Source organism: Oculina patagonica, chromosome 1 (assembly GCF_052425735.1).
Source record: "Oculina patagonica isolate OP01 chromosome 1, crgOcupat, whole genome shotgun sequence".
NCBI lineage: Eukaryota > Metazoa > Cnidaria > Anthozoa > Scleractinia > Oculinidae > Oculina > Oculina patagonica.
The window spans coordinates 44,440,652-44,457,809 of record NC_135758.1 but is presented as its reverse complement, the minus strand read 5'-3'; the positions used below and the strand labels follow the sequence as shown (position 1 = coordinate 44,457,809).

The window sequence follows — 17,158 nt, the reverse complement described above, 5'->3', positions numbered from 1 at the left end:
TTTCACCTCCGTGACCTACAAAGGCGTGCCAAAAAGATGTCATGCCACACAAATATTTATACAAACAAAACAATAGGGAGCTTAGACAAAACAAGCTCTCCCTATTATTTCCTATTTCGCGCGGCTATGATTTTTAGCTGCCGATTTTTTTGGTCTCCTCGCTCGATGGACTATGAAAACAGAGAGACTTCACGATTCAAAAGGAATTCCTGGATTCTGGCACGCAGACGTTTTAAGGGTGCTGAAGGGATAGAACTGAAGCAGTGCTATAAAGAGCCTTGTAGCGCATTATAGCGCACTATTTATCATTGTCCAAAGACGATAATATAATGCAGATCTAAATGCCTATTTGGTGGGGTGTTAGAAAACAGTGACCTTGAGTCTAAAGAAAACCAAAGAGAAAAACAACTGGCAGATATGAACCTTAGCTCACTTTTTCGTACAATAACAACACTGAAAAAAAAAAAAAAAAAAAAAAAAACAGTGGAAAAAAACAAACAAACAGAAAAACAAAACGAAACAATTTAAAGTGAAACCGAAAAGTGTTGTTTCCGCTTCCGCTTATTTCCACTTCCGGTCCCATTCTGGATAACTAGTTCCAGTCTTTAACGGCCTTGTTCTTTTCATGGAACTCCGTGCAGACGACGGAAGAGTATTTATGGCGTTTTCACTGATATTTCTGATCTTGGCAGTTCTTTCTACACAGAGATTAGGTGAGTGTACTTTAAATGGCTAAATAACAAGTCTTAATATCACCATGAGACGGCAAAATACCAAATAAACCTTGCGAGTTCTCGCACCACAGTCGTCAAATCGATGCATATAAAATCACTAATCTGATCTGTACTTATTAAAATACAGTGAAGTCAGTATTAAGACTGCTTCTACATAAACAAAGCGATTATAAGTCACATAATTATATTTGCTATTTATTCAGGTGTCTAAACGATGTTGAAATTTTTTCTCCTTCACTACGATTCTTTCCCATGAAATTCTAGGAAATCATGTGACTTGAATGTGTCAGGCTCTCATTTCGTGCTTGTTGACTCGATTTCCAGTGATGGATCATTTCAAGTGAGCCTCTTACGAATGAAAAGTAGTAGAAACAAAAATTCCTGGACAAACTTACCTTTTGCCTCATTATTCATTGCCAGCTTTCCTTGCAAAATAAATTATGATAACGAGTAGAAGTACCTGGACATTAATCCAAAGCAAGTTAACAACAATCCCCAGTTGTGTATCTAAGTCCCTGGGGATCAAGAGTAGACCCAAAATTATTATTATTAAATGGGAATTCAATTTGTTTTGTCAGAAATCCCCTGCTATTTGTTTGAAATAATGTGGCGTAAATTCCAAATTTTACAGGTAAGGGGAGAAATAACATTTAATAAAATGATGTGCTCTCATGTTAGATTTAATGACATTGTAATGTGGTTGCCTGCAATTGTTTCACACAAAAGATCCTCTTCTTCATAACAATACCGGCAACCATTACATGTCATAAAATCCAAACGGGCAGTGTATGGGATATTTAAAAGTGATCATCTTCTCGACTTTTTGTTGCTATTATTAATTAAATGTTATTTGCTCCTTAATTGTCCTGTAATATTTGGAATTTAGGCATTAGTTCCAAACACTTCATCATCAACTTGTTGTAAGAGTGAAGGCTGATCCCTTTAATAACTTTATGAAACTGGCTGTCCTTTAATTTAGGTCTTGGAAGTCAAAATGTGCTATCTAAGAGGCTCAAAGATGTTGACCTCAAATCATTGCCAAGGGACACAGCCTTGCTAATGCTTATCTCTGATATGAAGAAACCAGTTAATGTATTTGGTGTCTCTAGCAACTGTCACAAGGTAAATATTGATTATGCACTCTATTAAATAATGAGCCAGCCCGTTATACAGACAGTCTTGACAGACAGGCAGATTGATAAACAGACACTGTCAGATGGACAGACTGAGTCATTTCACAGGGCTCTAAATATTTTTTGAAGAGTCTCTGGACATGTTGATCGGCCAAATTCATTTTAGCTCGGTCATACCTCATTTCTGCTCGGACAAAACTGCATTCTTAAAATAATGTAAAAAATATACTAACTACCCCACCTTAAGAAATAACATACCCTAAGCACGTTATTTTTACTACAGTCAAGTAAAAAAGTTTTGTAGTCGCCAAAAGAAAAAAATTATGCCGGAGTTGCAGATGCGACCGTATCAGTTGCAATTTTGAGCCATGAATAAATATGCAAAGAAGTCAAAGATTGCTTTTATCATAGCAATAAATTTTTTATATTTTAAATAATTTTTAAAAAAAATTTAAAAGAGAAGATAAAAAAAAAAAAAAAAGAAAAAAATCGGTCTATATTCATTTAAATTGTACCTTTATATTCTGGGTTTTGGAACAAAATTAATGGTTTGTTTCTGTGCAGGAGAAAAAAATATTTTAAATTTGAGGCCGTAATAACCAAATTGTAAACAACCGACCAGTTCTAGTTCATTTTGTTGCAAGTTCTACAATACAGCGAGGTGTATGCACTTAAACAGAAAGTAGACAGTTTATTTCAATATTATTATATTATCAACTTGTGACCGGACAACGTGTCCGGCAAGGCGAACGTTCGACTGGTCAAGTCCCCAGTCAGTCCTGACATTGTCCGATGACCGGCTGTTATTTTGAGCCTTGTATCAGTCAGTCAGTCAGTCAGTCAGTCAGTCAGTCAGTCAGTCAGTCAGTCAGTCAGTCAGTCAGTCAGTCAGTCAGTCAGTCAGTCAGTCAGTCAGTCAGTCAAATCAGTCAGTCAGTCAGTCAGACTGTTGTGAGATGGTCAATTGGTCAGCCAGCCAGACAGTCACACTGTCAGTCAGTCAGATCAGTCAGTCAGTCAGTCAGTCAGTCAGTCAGTCAGACAGACTGTTTGAGATGGTCAATCAGTCAGTCAGTCAGTCAGTCAGTCAGTCACTTGGTAGTTGGTCAATCGGCCCGGTCAGTTGCTCTGACAGTCTGACAGCCCACCCATCACTGAGACAGACATTTTAAGTTCATTCATCATTTAAATTCATCTCTCTCTTTCATAATAATGAAACTTGTTACAGGTTATCTTGCAGCTACTTGAACCATGCTACTTGGAAAAAAAATTAACCAATCAAAACATTAATTGAGAGCAAAATGCAAAGGACCGCAAAGGACAGTGATAAGTTCATTACGAATACAAATATAACTGACTATCCTATGTAATCAAATTTATTTATTTTTTCTTACATTGTAGTGTGGTCTTCAACTTTTGTGGGGAAACCTGTCAGGTGGTTATAACATTACAGTAGAAACTGATTTCCCTTTCACCCTGGCCGTTAATGACTCTAAGGGAAAAATCATATGTCAGTAAGTATCACAGTTATAAAAATACTAAACAGTATTGATTTATTTATGCTTGCAACCTAAAGCTGGATTATACAAATGTATTGACAGTGACATTACTGTATTTAGAGCAAGCATATAAATACTGTTGAACAAAGAATAGGTTCACCCAAGTAAATCTCACAATTTTTTTGATACAGTTACATTACTTGAATAAAAGGAGGTATTTAAAGCAGAAGTCTTTTCCAAGTCTGGTGGCCCATCAGGCTTGAATTAGCCTGTGTTGCAGCTGGACATGTCACAAAAATCCTCAATGTAGTCTGTCTGGGCTTGAACCTGGACCACTCAATCCACAGTGTAGCACACTAGCTTAAGGTCACTGTGCCTCCTAAAGTTTTTAAGAATTTTACAGCAAGACTTGCCATATTTTTATTTTTTAACAATGTAAATTAATAATATAGTGTTACAAATAAATACTTCACTGTTGGGACTGATGAAAGTGTTTATTTTATAGGAGCTAATCAGTATCAATATTATTTATAAGTATAATTTTGAGTCATTTCTTGGCCTACAAATTAAATTTAATAATGTTGAATTTAAATAAACATTTTTGGTACAAAAAAATGATTGAAAAAAGGTTGGTAATGATGAATAAAGGTTAAGTCAAAAAGAGGCTTTTTGACATAGCTCCTCTAAATGTCTTCTACCTTTAATATTTTTGTCTTGCAGTCGACAATCATATAGTTTTGGGGAACATGGCTTGTATTCCTATAAAATTCATGGTTTAAGTGAAAACACAGCCTGTGTGATAATGGAAGAACACAAACCAGACAATGCCTACTTGTGTGAGTATAACCTTTTGTGTCAAGAATCAGTTTAGCTAGTCAAGAGTAGTCAGGGATATAGCTAAGATTTCCAACAGGCGAAAATTTTCTTGATCACAGGTGGAAACCAGATGCAGTGTTTTAGCCAGAAAAACCAAGTCCTTAGGTGGTTATTTTTCCGCCCTCCACCTATTATAAATTTACATCCCTGTACTGTAGGTCTTTTAGCTACATGTACAGTACCGTCCCAGACCTCTCAACCTCAAAGAACCGGAAATCAGGGAGATCGAGGTAAAAACAAACGGGAGATTCGAGTAAAAACCGGGAGATTAATCACTCCCGGCCTCTAATGGCGTGCTATCTCCAACTTGCTTGACTCCCTCTCATTGCTGTCTCTCCTTGGATTTGTTTTTTTTAGTCATAACTGTTACAACTCCCTACCACTATATCTTGATCAGTTTACACTTCCCTTGACATGATTTTAAACCTGATTAATTTGGGTTTCATATCTTGAAAATTAAGAAGCCAAATAATAAAGAAGTCCTGTCATGCATTTGCTGTTAATGTTGCATAATTCAAGCAACTTATTAAAAGGGGCAAGGTCACAATATTTTAGGCAATTCTATTTATTTTCGTTAATTAATTTGGCTAAAACAGGTGCACACAAACCCTTGCATGGGATACTGGTCAAAATTACGACTACATAACAAACATTAACAAGGATGATTTTTGAGCATTGTGAATGACACTTTCATGCAAATTGAGGTAAACTTGAAAAAGTCGGGCCCACATTTTGAGTTTACCTGAAAGCAATCTGTGTTAATCTTCTCGAATTTTGCCCATCCATGCCCCCTTTTGGCCTTTTGATCCTTTTTTCCCCTTTTGATTCTTCTACAGTTTTAAGCCATTATTGTGAAATTTCAGTTAATTCTATTGTCAGTGCCGAAATTGCCTGAAATTGCATATTTTAAGTACTGTAGCTTCTTTAACTAATCATCACAGTCTACAGTTAAAACGGTAGCCTTGCGAGCAGGCTCACGTAGGGGCACGCGCGAATATACCTTGGGCACCGCGGTGGCGAGCGTAGCGCGATAACTGCGGGGAGTGGCGCCAATAGTGGCCTGCTTTATCTCTGTTTTTTCTTTCTCTTTCCTGGTTACCATTGGCGGCGGGTTCTTTTTTTTTGGTGCGATCATCCCTCGCCCGCTGGGCGCGTCCTCCGGCATACGCTGTTTCCATGCCCCTCCCGCCCCCTCTCCGGCCCCTCCCCTCCTTCCTTCATTTGACTTTACGCAGACGTTTCCGAAGGAAGAGAGGTTTTGCTCTTATTTCTTCGGTGTGTTCAAACGATTATGAAAAGTGCATTGGAATTTTCCCGATATGAATATCAGGCTTATTCGCTGTCACGTTGATTCCTGTCAAATTTTCCGTGAAACTTAACTGACTCATTTCCTCGGTTTCCGGGGTGGAAGTGAAAAATAGCAGAGATCGTGCAGGCTCTCGCGGCTGACGCCGCCGCTTCGCGGCTTCGCCGCTCACGTCGGCCGCTCTTCTGTGCTCTCTGTGTGCCCCAAGGTGAGCCTGCTCGCAGGCTATTAGAACGGCTGTAATGTACTATACTCACTGTACTGTACTAAACTCATTGTACTGTACTATACTTGTTTAGTACTGTACTTGAGACTATTTGTTATTTGTTCATTTATTGTTGTATTAATTTTGAACTGTACAGTTAAACATATTAGAACTACAGAATATTTACCTAAAAAAAGTAATAAAAAATATATATGTAATATAAAATATGGCCAACCTATTTCCTAGACCCTGGCTATCTCAAACAGTTTTCTTTTTCTCTGGGAGTTAAGATTGCAGCGTTGACTTGCTGCAGGGTCACTAAATCATTTACCACCACTGACATTCCTAATCATTGATAATAGATATTGCTGACTTGAATTATGTTATTCCTAAAAATAGCCGTTAGATTTGATCAAGCTAAGTACAGTACATCTAGTAAGTGGTATTTTTTTTGTCCAATTCAGCTTTATTGTATGCCTTTTTGGGTGTTTTGGGAGTTGCTATTTTATGGATTGTACTACTATATCTGTTGAGGTAAGAATAGTGAGTTTTAAAGTTGTTTACACACACTTTCACTGGTTATCTATACACACTGTGTATACATGTACACATATGTAAACAGACATGGTTATGAAAAAAATAACTTTAATTTTACATAATGTTGACTTTACCTGTGAAGACATTGAAATCAGCCAATTGCAAAATACATAGCTTAAATATGGAGACACTACTTTTAAAGTGGAGCTCCCAGCAGCCCGAAGGGCTGCAGAGCAGAGCCCCATACCCATAGAAAATTAAGAGACCCATGCTTTTGGTTTTTCATGGTCATCATGGCTAGCAGCATGGTTCGCGTGCATGCGCACGACGTCGCCCCAACATTGCGGCCATACTTCAGATATACGTTAAAGGTTATGGTTAACGCAAGCTGACATCTTTGATATTGGACATCCATGTCATGGTCAATTGACAGCTGTCAAAGCAAGGTATCTGCTGACCAGTATCACATGTCCATATCACGGGCTCACATAATTTATAGAACTCGTCGAGGTTGAATGTTTTTTTGAAGCTTACCGCTGACCAATTAATGGTTTACATTGGATCATGGGCTCAAGGGCTATATTTTTTCCTGTAATCGGTCAGTAAATTTGGATTTACAAAAAGGGTGAAGTAAATAATTAAGGAGCTCCGCTTTTAGGCTTGGCTAAATCTATTTAATATGAGAACTTTGACAAAGTTAAATGTCATTTCCTCTCATGTTTGCATCACGCTTTGTAACACAGATACTTTTTGAATATAGCTTAACCTTTTGATTGAAAAGGCAGTGAGTTTACAATGATGACGATGATGATGAGCATTATTTATTGTTTTTATGTTGTGATTGCTTTTTTTTTCATTGGTAGGAAGTACAAACTTTTGGTCAATTGGAAACTGTTTCATGACACAGAAAGTCTTATAAATGCAGTAAGTCAAGAAATCATGGTCCATATACAGTCAAACGACTCATAAGCAACCACCATGGGAATTTGATCAAAAAAAGTTATCAGTAACTAGGGAACGACGTAGCAGAATGAGCTTTCATAACTTATAAGTGACCAGACACTAAAAATTGGTGTCTGACACCAATTTTTTAGTGTCTACACTCTTTCTCCACCCATTGTAAATCATCTTGAACTTTTAAATCAAGATCGTTATCATTGGATTATTAGCCCACACATGTTTTATGTTGTGGAAAATGTGATCAAGATAACAGGAAATGGGAAATAGTAATACAGCTGTAGATAATAAATAGGAATAGGCCTTATCGCGGTTTTCTACACCATCTCTCATCAAGATGGCATCGAAAACCATGATAAGGCCTATTATCTTTGAGGGGTGACTTATGAGGGCAAAGAAAAAGACTGCTTGGTTAAATAATTATAATTTTACCAAGGGTGTTAAGAGTCACTTACGTGTACAGTACACTAACCACTGTACATGTACAGTGTACAGTGTAGCTAAAACGCTTATGTTGCACTTGGACCAATAAACCCACACTGCTGGAGATTACATATACATGTATCTTGGTCCTATATTCCACTTGCATGACTTAGAATAGAGCATCAAAATGAACATGGCCATCTGATGGTTTCTACACAAAAATTATGAAAGAGAAAAAAGTTGGAAAATTATACGCTGTCTAATTGTGCCAATTCTTGCATGGCAGAATTGCAATTCTTTTTAACATCTCTTTTCAAATGTTGTTTAGGATCTTGGAACCCCTAATTTCAATGGGCCTGTGGACAGTGCTGTGGAACATGATGAGATGGTGTGTGTGACTCTGTTTTGTTTGGCAGTTGTACTCTTATATATCATCATCATCATCATCATCATCATCATCATCATCACTCATCATCATCATCACAACTTCATCATCATTTTCTTATCAGCAATGTGTATACACCTGCACACTGATTTATGCTGTTACTTCCTGCTTATACAGCCGATGGAATTGCATAGAAAAATTAGATCTCAAGCTTCTGATTAACTTTTGATTTTTTAATTTTATTTTGAACTCACTGTAAGCAATGTTTTTAATCAACAAAAAAACTATCTTTTTTCAGTACATTACGTTTGTAGCAGAAATCCTAAATAATAAATATCATGAATATAATCTGCTACATGTACAAGTTTGTGTAAAAGTTTCTCACTGCAAGCCTTTATTTGTAAACATTGACTCTTCATAATTTTTCAGCAGCCAGAAAGACCGAAGAAACAGAGACTCAAGTCACTGGATACATTTCGTGGGTGAGTTTATTAAAAGGTTTTCTTCTCTTTGTTTTGATATACACATGTTGGTGCGGTGTTTTTGGCAAAGTACTAATCTCTCACAGTGCCATGTACACAGCCGCAAAAACAAAAACATGTAAATGCAAATGCTGATGTTTTGTAGGATTGCTTTGACAATAATGATCTTTGTGAACTATGGAGGAGGTGGATATTATTTTTTCAAGCATGCCAGGTGGAATGGTGAGTTTCCCCCTGTAACTATCATTGTACTAAAGAAATCAAAAACGTACCTAAGTGCATTGTTGAGTTATATAAGCACGCAGGAGTTTTTAAGAACACAAGAGAATTAAGTGCCACATAGAGAAGTACAAGGTGTAGCCAAGTGCTTTCTGCACTTCTCGAGTGTTCTTAAAAATTCCCAAGTGGTTATATAACTAAAAAATGCACTGCACGAGGAGAAAGTTCTTTTATTTCTTTTATAAAATGTTAAAGAAATTACGCGCACTCAAACTCGTGACGTAAGCCGCGTGCATTTCAACTCGATAAAGCACATGCGTGACATAAACTATGTGCTTAATGGAGCTATAATGAAGTCGAACTGACCAATCATAACGTGTGCAATTCCTTGGACATTTTATAATAGGGGTTTTGTGGTGAGAACATTATCAGATAGTTACTGTATTTTTGTGGTGAGAACATTATCAGATAGTTATTTTTATTTTTGAGTTATTTTATTGATTGATTAGTTGATTTGTTTGTTTGATTATTTATTTATAATGTTAATGTATTTTCTGTTTCTAATATGGTAGGACTTACAGTGGCAGATCTTGTGTTTCCATGGTATGTTGTAGAAACAGTGCAAAAATTAGTGCTTTTGTACAAAATAGAGATTTTGCATCCTAACCATAAAAACTTGAATCATTTGTCAGATTTGTATGAATGGCCATTCTCCAAGGGGGGGGGGGGGGGGGGGGGGGGGGGGGGGGTAGGGGGGGTGGGGGGGGGGTTAAACATGGTTGATTTGCATTATCTTCAGTGAAGAATAAAAGTTAGAGCAATATCCCTCAGAGATTTGGATAGTCTTCCATGTAATTTTACTCATAGTTTCCAAGTCAAATACTCTACAGTGTATACTTTGGATAACTTCTGCTTGTTGACAAGAACATGCAGCTCAAACCAGTGAATATGAGCCAAATATTGCCTTGTTTTAAGAGATGGAGAAACGCAATGTGACACTGACTTCAGGGTGTAGTGGAACAGAACGATTTTAAAGAGAAGAGAGGCTTAAGAGGGGCTAAATAAATGATTTTAGCATACATGCGTTTTGTTTTATTTACATTTCTGTTTCACCAGGTTTATGTGGATCATGGGTGTTTCCATGGTAATGTCATTTCGATCACTAAGACAACGCCAAGTGAGGCCAATGACTATTTTTGTCAAGATTGTCCGCCGTACCATTATTCTGTTTGGATTGGGGCTCTTTGTAAGCAACTGTAAGTCAATCTACAATAAATGGTATCAATAAAATTAAAGTAAGTCACATAATTTGAAATGTTGCCAAATTAGTCTGTTTACACGTCGCCTATATCACTGAGACCAGGTGAAAAGTGCACTGTAAAACTCATGAGAACCCTCAAGATTGAATAAACATGAATGTAAGGCAATGAGGAGGAGGAAAGGCGGGGGAAATCTTTTCCTTCCCTGCAACTGTACTTGCGCCATCATGCTCCAGGCTTGCTGTCAAGCTCCACCATCGTCCTTGCATACTGAAACCATAGTTAGAACTAACTATGCTGAAACTGAGAAAGAAAAACTGGACTATATCTAGCGCCCACATTTTGGCTGTCACTCTGCAACCTTGAACTAATGATGAAGAAATAGCACATATATTTAGCCTGTGTTTGCATTGAATTTTATTTTTCTCATATGCCAGGCTATTTAATTCTTAACGAAATTGATTGTACTTCTTTTGTAACACAATTCTATCACATCTTGATGAAATACGGAAATAAAAATAAAACATCTTAGTTTAACCTTTGTTCTCTTGTGTCACGTGTCTGTACAGATGCGGACCTTGCACACTACAGAATACCAGGAGTTCTGCAAAGATTTGCCGCCTGTTACTTTATTATTGCAATGCTACAACTAGTCATCAACCCGGGGATGGACTCGGTCCTGGTAAATGCATTAAACAATTTCTCTTTGTTTTCTTTTCTTTTTGTCTTTCTTTTATTGTTTGTTTGTCCCCCAGTTTATTTGTCTGAAGAGGGTATTTCTTCATGTCTGTCTGCAGTTAATACGTGTGTACCCACCTGTCTGTCTGTCTTGTATGTCTGTGTGTCTGTCTGTGTGTCTGTCTGTGTGTCTGTGTGTGTGTCTGCCTGTCTGTCTGCCTGTCTGCATGTCTATCCGTCTGCCTGTCTTTTGTTTTTCACCGAAACACATTAAAATACCGAACGTGTAAATCTCGCAATTTGTAACTATAAAATCACCTACAAAATATTTGACGATAAACTTTTTAAAAAGTTGATCGTCAAATATGTTGTTGGTGATTTTAAACTGAGTTGTTGGCCAATGACAAAGTGTTATTCGTCGAGCATGGTTAAAATGAACAACAACAGTAATATACTTAAAAACTCAACGTCCTTTGCACTACTTTACATTTTTTTAATACAATTTTAGCCAGTGGGTGCGTGGTGGAACCCTATCAGAGACATTGTAGCACTATGGGGTCAGTGGCTCGTCATGTTGGGTGTACTGGCGATCTATGTCATTGTCACATTTGCGCTTAAAATGCCTGGCTGCCCACGGTGAGTATAATCTCTTTTACATTTGTTTGTGGTTATCCTCCTTTATAGAAGAAAGAGAAAGTACGTTTAACTTAGTTATTGTAATTGGATGTAATCCTTTATCATTCTTAGTTCCAAGCTTCCGCTCTTCAAATGAACACTCAAAATGAGACGACGGTTCGAAATTCGAGTGTTCATTAGATTAATGATGTATGGCTTCACCCCTCAGACACGTGAATTTTACGATCTCTCTTATTTTTGCATAATAGTAAAACGGTCCATGACACTTTTTTGTAACGAGGACATTAACATTGTATGTTGTAGCCACCATTTCACAAATGCAAGGAAACCTATTAAAGTTTCTTCATCTTTTCTCAAACTCATCGATAATTAATCATGTTAAAACAAAAGAAATCAGAATTTCGACTGTGGTTTGGATATGTGATCTTAATTAGTATCGATTTCTCTGAAGTTCTAGTTTCAATTGAAAAAAATATACCAAACACTCGAGAGAGTGTAATTTCACTCTCTCGCGCGTTTGATGTACCGCCTCACTTACCTGTCGTATGAAGTAAGACATAATGATCTTATAAGATATATATAGGATATAAAGATTTTCCAGAGTTGGATTATTGGTCGCAGACATTTTTTGCTATTGAGAGTTTTATGCTTCTTGCGAAGTAATCTTCAGGCAACTGCCGAAAATAACGGATACATAAGATTAGAAGATGTACAAAATTTGAAAATACAGAAAAAGCCTAGTGGCGTAACATGTTGTGATATGACTGGTTAAGCTATTGATCACGGTCTTTAACAGAAATTTCTTAGAATGTCTACAAGTAGATATCAGTTGCCTTTAAATTTTTTAGGGTTGACATTTCGGGTCTACATATAATAAGATATTTAGGATGTATAATATGTCCTATAATATTTCCTGCAGGGGTTACATTGGTCCCGGAGGTATTGCCGATCCTGACTCGTATAACTGCACTGGAGGGACTGCCGGCTACATTGATAGACATTTCTTTGGATCGCATCACATTTACCAGAATCCCACTTGCAAGGTACACAAGGCTTTGCGTATCTAAAGTTACGAGTTTTTGTAACACATTATAAGAATTTGTGCACAAGCAGTAAATAGGTGAGCTGCATTACTCCTTGTCGCGTAATTCTGCGGAATCAGCGGAGTTTATCATTGGCCTGATAAGTTGTTTTTCTTTCCAGAAAACTTACAACACAAAAGTTCCATACGATCCAGAAGGTGCATTGGGTACCCTGACATCTGCCGTCTTGGTGTTCCTGGGAGTTCAGGTTTGATAAAATGCTTTGGAATAATCATTGTCATCCAACTCCAGTGTATTAGGAAAACAAAGAGTAGCTATCTTATGTCTATTCAGCAGCCACTTTATTCAGCAGACCAAAAGTCGAACTTTACATGAGACGAACTATTGTAAACTGTGCGAATTAAGTTCATAATTAGTTCCACGTTTGACTCAGTTGAGTTCGTTCGACTGAATTAAGATCGATCAACACGTACGGTTCGTCTGCTTCAGACGGACAGAACGTGTGAAGATCGACTGTACTGAAGACGAACGTCGATCTTTTCATGAAACGAACATAATAAATAAATTTTAAATTTGTATGGTAATGTATTTTAAGCCTCGAAATATTCGTTCTCGCTGCTCTGAATTTGGTTCGCCGGTCGGTTCGACGAATTATGTTCGACAGTTGACCCAATGGTCGAGCTTATCTGGGTCGACCATTGGACGCCTCGTGTGGAGTTCGACATTTTCGCCTGGGTCTAACCGTCGGTCAGTTGATCAGGTGCTTTTGAAGTCTGTGGTCCTAAAACAAGATATTGTTAAGAAAGATGTGATGCTCATTATGATACAACGATGTGAAGAAGAAAAAAGAAAGGAGAAAAAATCTGAGTCATCGACGAGAATCAAATTCATAACATTACCTTCCAAACTCCAGGCGAGCGGTCTATCCACTGAGACTCTCCGTAACTCAGTTGATAGAGCGCCCGCCCTGTGTTTGGGAGGTCATGGGTTCGAGTCCCGCGGGAACTCAGTTTTTTTCTTTGTCCCACACTCGTGACATGACAAACATTAAATCGTTCTCATTTCACCACCGAGCTTAAACTTAATTAAACTTTACCATCTTTCTTTATTTATCACCATGCAGTGAATGCTTCACAGCATAATTAGTTGTGTGAAGGTTTGTCGAGCTACAGTAAGTCTACTATAGCATAACTTGTTTTGTTTTTTATATAAAGGCTGGATACACCTTGTTTACATTTCCTAATCACATAGCTAGAATGAAGCGATGGATAATTTGGTCTTTAGTATTGGTAAGTATATACAAAAAAGGACCATAAGTAACAATGTAAAAGTAAGCCTTACTTTTTCAAGTTGCAATCCGTTTCCATCCGAGCTACCCGCAGCCAAAGATGCTTGTTAACAGTTTCAGTGCTCTGATTTAGCAATTTTAAATAATAAAAAAAATGGACTATTATTGTTTTTAGGTTTCCTGCGACACAGATATAAATTTTGGCTGTTCGAAAATCTGGTAAAATCCGTGAAATAGTCGCTTTAACTACGGTGAGCTTTATCAGTTGTGTCGACTTATTCTTTTTGTTCAGCCATCTGCCAAAACCCAACCACATGTCAATCGGCTTTGCCACCTCAGAAATAAGTGTACCATTTGTTATAATTTGTAATTTCCAATCACTCGTCGCCAAACACTTTGTTTTTTTTTTTTCATGCGCGTAAACATGTAAAGTGCACCAATGTTCAATAATGTACAAAACGTAAAAAAAAAAAATATTCGAGCTCTACACCATGCATGTTTTGTTTTATGTAGTAATGTCAATTTTAAAGCTACACTGTTTAACTTATTCAAACTACACTGTTTAACTTATTCAGGGTGGAATAACTATTGGACTAACCGGCACAAATAATGAAGGCGTTATTCCATTAAACAAGAACTTATGGTAAGTGAGATGCTTTTGTACAAAACAGGTTGCATATGATCAGTAAAAAAATGTTTTGTGTCACGTGCCTAAGAATAAAAGTTTTACATTTAATAGGGAAAAGTACAAAATCAAAACACCAATTAACAAAACAAAGATATAATCAAAAACAGTGAATGACAAAGTGGTATATTTGCAGTCGTTTCCACTCAGGTTATCTGTCATGGTGTACTATCAGATTTTGGCACGCTACTAGAATCGGATTTACTGTGTTGTCAGTTTAACAGTCTTCAATATCGTGACTTGTACCTTTATGCATTTGTTCGGTTGGTCTGACTTAATGAGCTCCAAATCAGTAAGTGTGAAAATATCTTAACGTTTGGAAAATCTGTGTAATTTCCCTATTTTAATGATTTACCGTGTAAATTCTAGGTCTGTGTCGTTCATCTTTGCTACTGGTGGTATGGCATTTCTGCTGCTCTCGTTTTGTTACATGGTTATCGATGTGTTAGGATGGTGGAATGGAGCGCCATTTTGTTATCCAGGTTAGTGTAGTATTAAAATTAATGTTTAAATGAAGTGACTTGTTTTATTTTATTTGTTAAAGAGGGGAAAAACTCAATGCGTTTAAAAATTGTGTAATTGTAGTCAGGTGATGACATAGTTTGTTTGTTGTTTTGACGCTGACTGTTTTTTGATGTTACTTTCAAAAGACGTTTCGGCTAGTGCTTAAGCCTTCATCAGTTAAAATACTGAAGCTGTTACACGCGATTTAAAAAAGCAACACGTTAAGAGCGCGCGCTGCAAAAATAACGTGTAAAGTTTCAGAAAGAACGTGGCGCGATACTCATGCGCGTGCCAAGGATTTGTAGACCTCTGGGACTGTAATGTGGTCGTTTCCAGAGTGCGGATCCTTAATTGACAACCAGGCTTCTAAAAAGAGTAGCTCGTGAAATTTGGGCTCATGTCCAACCACGTCGACAGCATTAAAATCCATTTGATGATTGTTTTCGTGGACGTGACAGGAGACCTTAGAGTCATGGTCGAACACAGCAACGGCCCTCTTGTGTTCCGCAATCCGGGTTTTCAGTGCTCGCTCCGTTTGGCCGTAGTACACAAAATTACAGCTGGTGCAACCGATTCTGTAGACTACGCCAGATCTTGGGCGGTCAACATCATTTTGAGCCTTTGGGCGAGGAAACAAACTGTTGACAGTTTTTAATGGTTTGTAGGCGACTTTAACCTCTTGTTGTTTTAAGATGCGGCCAATCTTTTCGGAGATGCCTTGAACATAAGGAAGTACCACGAAGCCGTTAGTTGGTAAATCAGCTGGTGGTTTTGAGAGTGATCTCTCGCATTTGTTTATGAAGGATGATGGGTAGTTGTTCTCGCGCAATACGGTCTTCACTCGCTTCGTTTCCTCGCGTTTCCCTTTCTGTGTTGAAGGAATGTTCTTTGCTCTTCGTAGCAGTGTGCAAACTACGGATCTCTTATGGCATTCAGGGTGATGAGAGTTGAAGTCAAGGTAACGGTCTGTATGTGTTGACTTTCTGTAAACATTCACTTCAATTTGTGCACCACTCCTCGTTGTGATAGTGTCCAAGAAGGGTAGTCCCTGCTCCGTGGTGTCCTCAAGTTCAACAGTAAATTGTATGTTGGGATTGATAGAGTTCAGATGTTGATGAAACTCATTCACGTGTTCCTTTTTGAGGCACGCGTGGCTGTCATCCACGTAGCGGAACCACCACTTAGGAGGGTGATGGGCTGTGGTGATCGCGATCTCTTCAATCTCCTCCATTACAAGGTCGGCTATCACAGGGCTGATCGGGGAGCCCATCGCACATCCAAAGATTTGTTTGTAGTAGATGCTATCGTACTTGAAGTAGTTTTCCTTGAGAACAAATTCTAATAGTTTCATGATGTTGTTGATGGACATATTTGTGCGATCTGCCAGATGTTGATCTTGGTGGAGCCTCTCGTTTGTAATGGTTAGAGCCAGGTTCACAGGAATGGAAGTGAATAAGGACTTGACGTCAAAAGAGACCATTATTTCATCGTTCGTTACGGAATGCTGGCGTATCTGCTGCGCAAAATCTGAGCTGTTCTTGACTGAATAGCTGTTCTTTCGGAGAGGTGATAGAATGGAAACAAGGTGCTTGGACACAGCGTATGTGGGGCTACCTATACTGCTGGTAATGGGTCTGAGTGGTCTCTCAGGTTTGTGGATTTTTGGGAGACCATAAAAAGATGCGGGTGCGGAATTGTTGCAATGAAGCTTTTTGTAAAGTTCTGGTCCAATTTGGGTTGTTCCAGCATTCTTTTCATCTCTGATGCTAAGCAACAGTTTATTAAGATCCCTTTCGACGCTTGTTGTTGGATTTGATCTTTTGTCTGTTATTTTGAGATACGTCTTCGTATCATTTAACAAAACAGACACTTTCTGTTCATATTCACCTTTATCCATTACTACTATGGATTTACCTTTATCGGCTGGAACGACTGTTACATCCTCAGCTCTCCTCAGGTCGTTCAAAGCTTTTTTCTCCTCTCCTGTCATGTTACCCGTTGCAGGTACTTTGCAAGTTTTTAAGATGTTAGTAACGGATACGCGTATGGTGTCTCGCGCACTCTGGAAACGACCACATTACAGTCCCAGAGGTCTACAAATCCTTGGCACGCGCATGAGTATCGCGCCACGTTCTTTCTGAAACTTTACACGTTATTTTTGCAGCGCGCGCTCTTAACGTGTTGCTTTTTTAAATCGCGTGTAACAGCTTCAGTATTTTAACTGATGAAGGCTTAAGCACTAGCCGAAACGTCTTTTGAAAGTAACATCCAAAAAACAGTCAGCGTCAAAACAACAAACAAACTATGGG

The 17,158-nt window shown here is 38.0% G+C and overlaps 1 protein-coding gene across 2 annotated transcripts in view; it reads left to right on the top strand.

Moving 5' to 3' along the window:
- Positions 1–617: 617 nt before the first annotated feature.
- LOC144633227 (heparan-alpha-glucosaminide N-acetyltransferase-like) overlaps positions 618–17,158 on the top strand; it is a 17,751-nt gene continuing 1,210 nt past the window's right edge. The window contains exons 1-18 of one of the 2 annotated variants that reach the window (XM_078492065.1): positions 618–713; positions 1,714–1,856; positions 3,269–3,381; positions 4,087–4,202; positions 6,218–6,287; positions 7,154–7,214; positions 7,999–8,058; positions 8,488–8,537; positions 8,683–8,759; positions 9,329–9,359; positions 9,873–10,012; positions 10,585–10,697; positions 11,202–11,329; positions 12,249–12,372; positions 12,533–12,619; positions 13,587–13,661; positions 14,236–14,303; positions 14,715–14,827. In XM_078492065.1, coding sequence (XP_078348191.1) covers positions 626–713; positions 1,714–1,856; positions 3,269–3,381; positions 4,087–4,202; positions 6,218–6,287; positions 7,154–7,214; positions 7,999–8,058; positions 8,488–8,537; positions 8,683–8,759; positions 9,329–9,359; positions 9,873–10,012; positions 10,585–10,697; positions 11,202–11,329; positions 12,249–12,372; positions 12,533–12,619; positions 13,587–13,661; positions 14,236–14,303; positions 14,715–14,827 — 1,657 coding nt within the window. In that variant the 5' untranslated portion in view covers positions 618–625. Of the gene's footprint in view, positions 714–1,713; positions 1,857–3,268; positions 3,382–4,086; positions 4,203–6,217; positions 6,288–7,153; positions 7,215–7,998; positions 8,059–8,484; positions 8,538–8,682; positions 8,760–9,328; positions 9,360–9,872; positions 10,013–10,584; positions 10,698–11,201; positions 11,330–12,248; positions 12,373–12,532; positions 12,620–13,586; positions 13,662–14,235; positions 14,304–14,714; positions 14,828–17,158 lie in introns of both variants that reach the window. The other variant, XM_078492057.1, reaches the window with a different exon arrangement.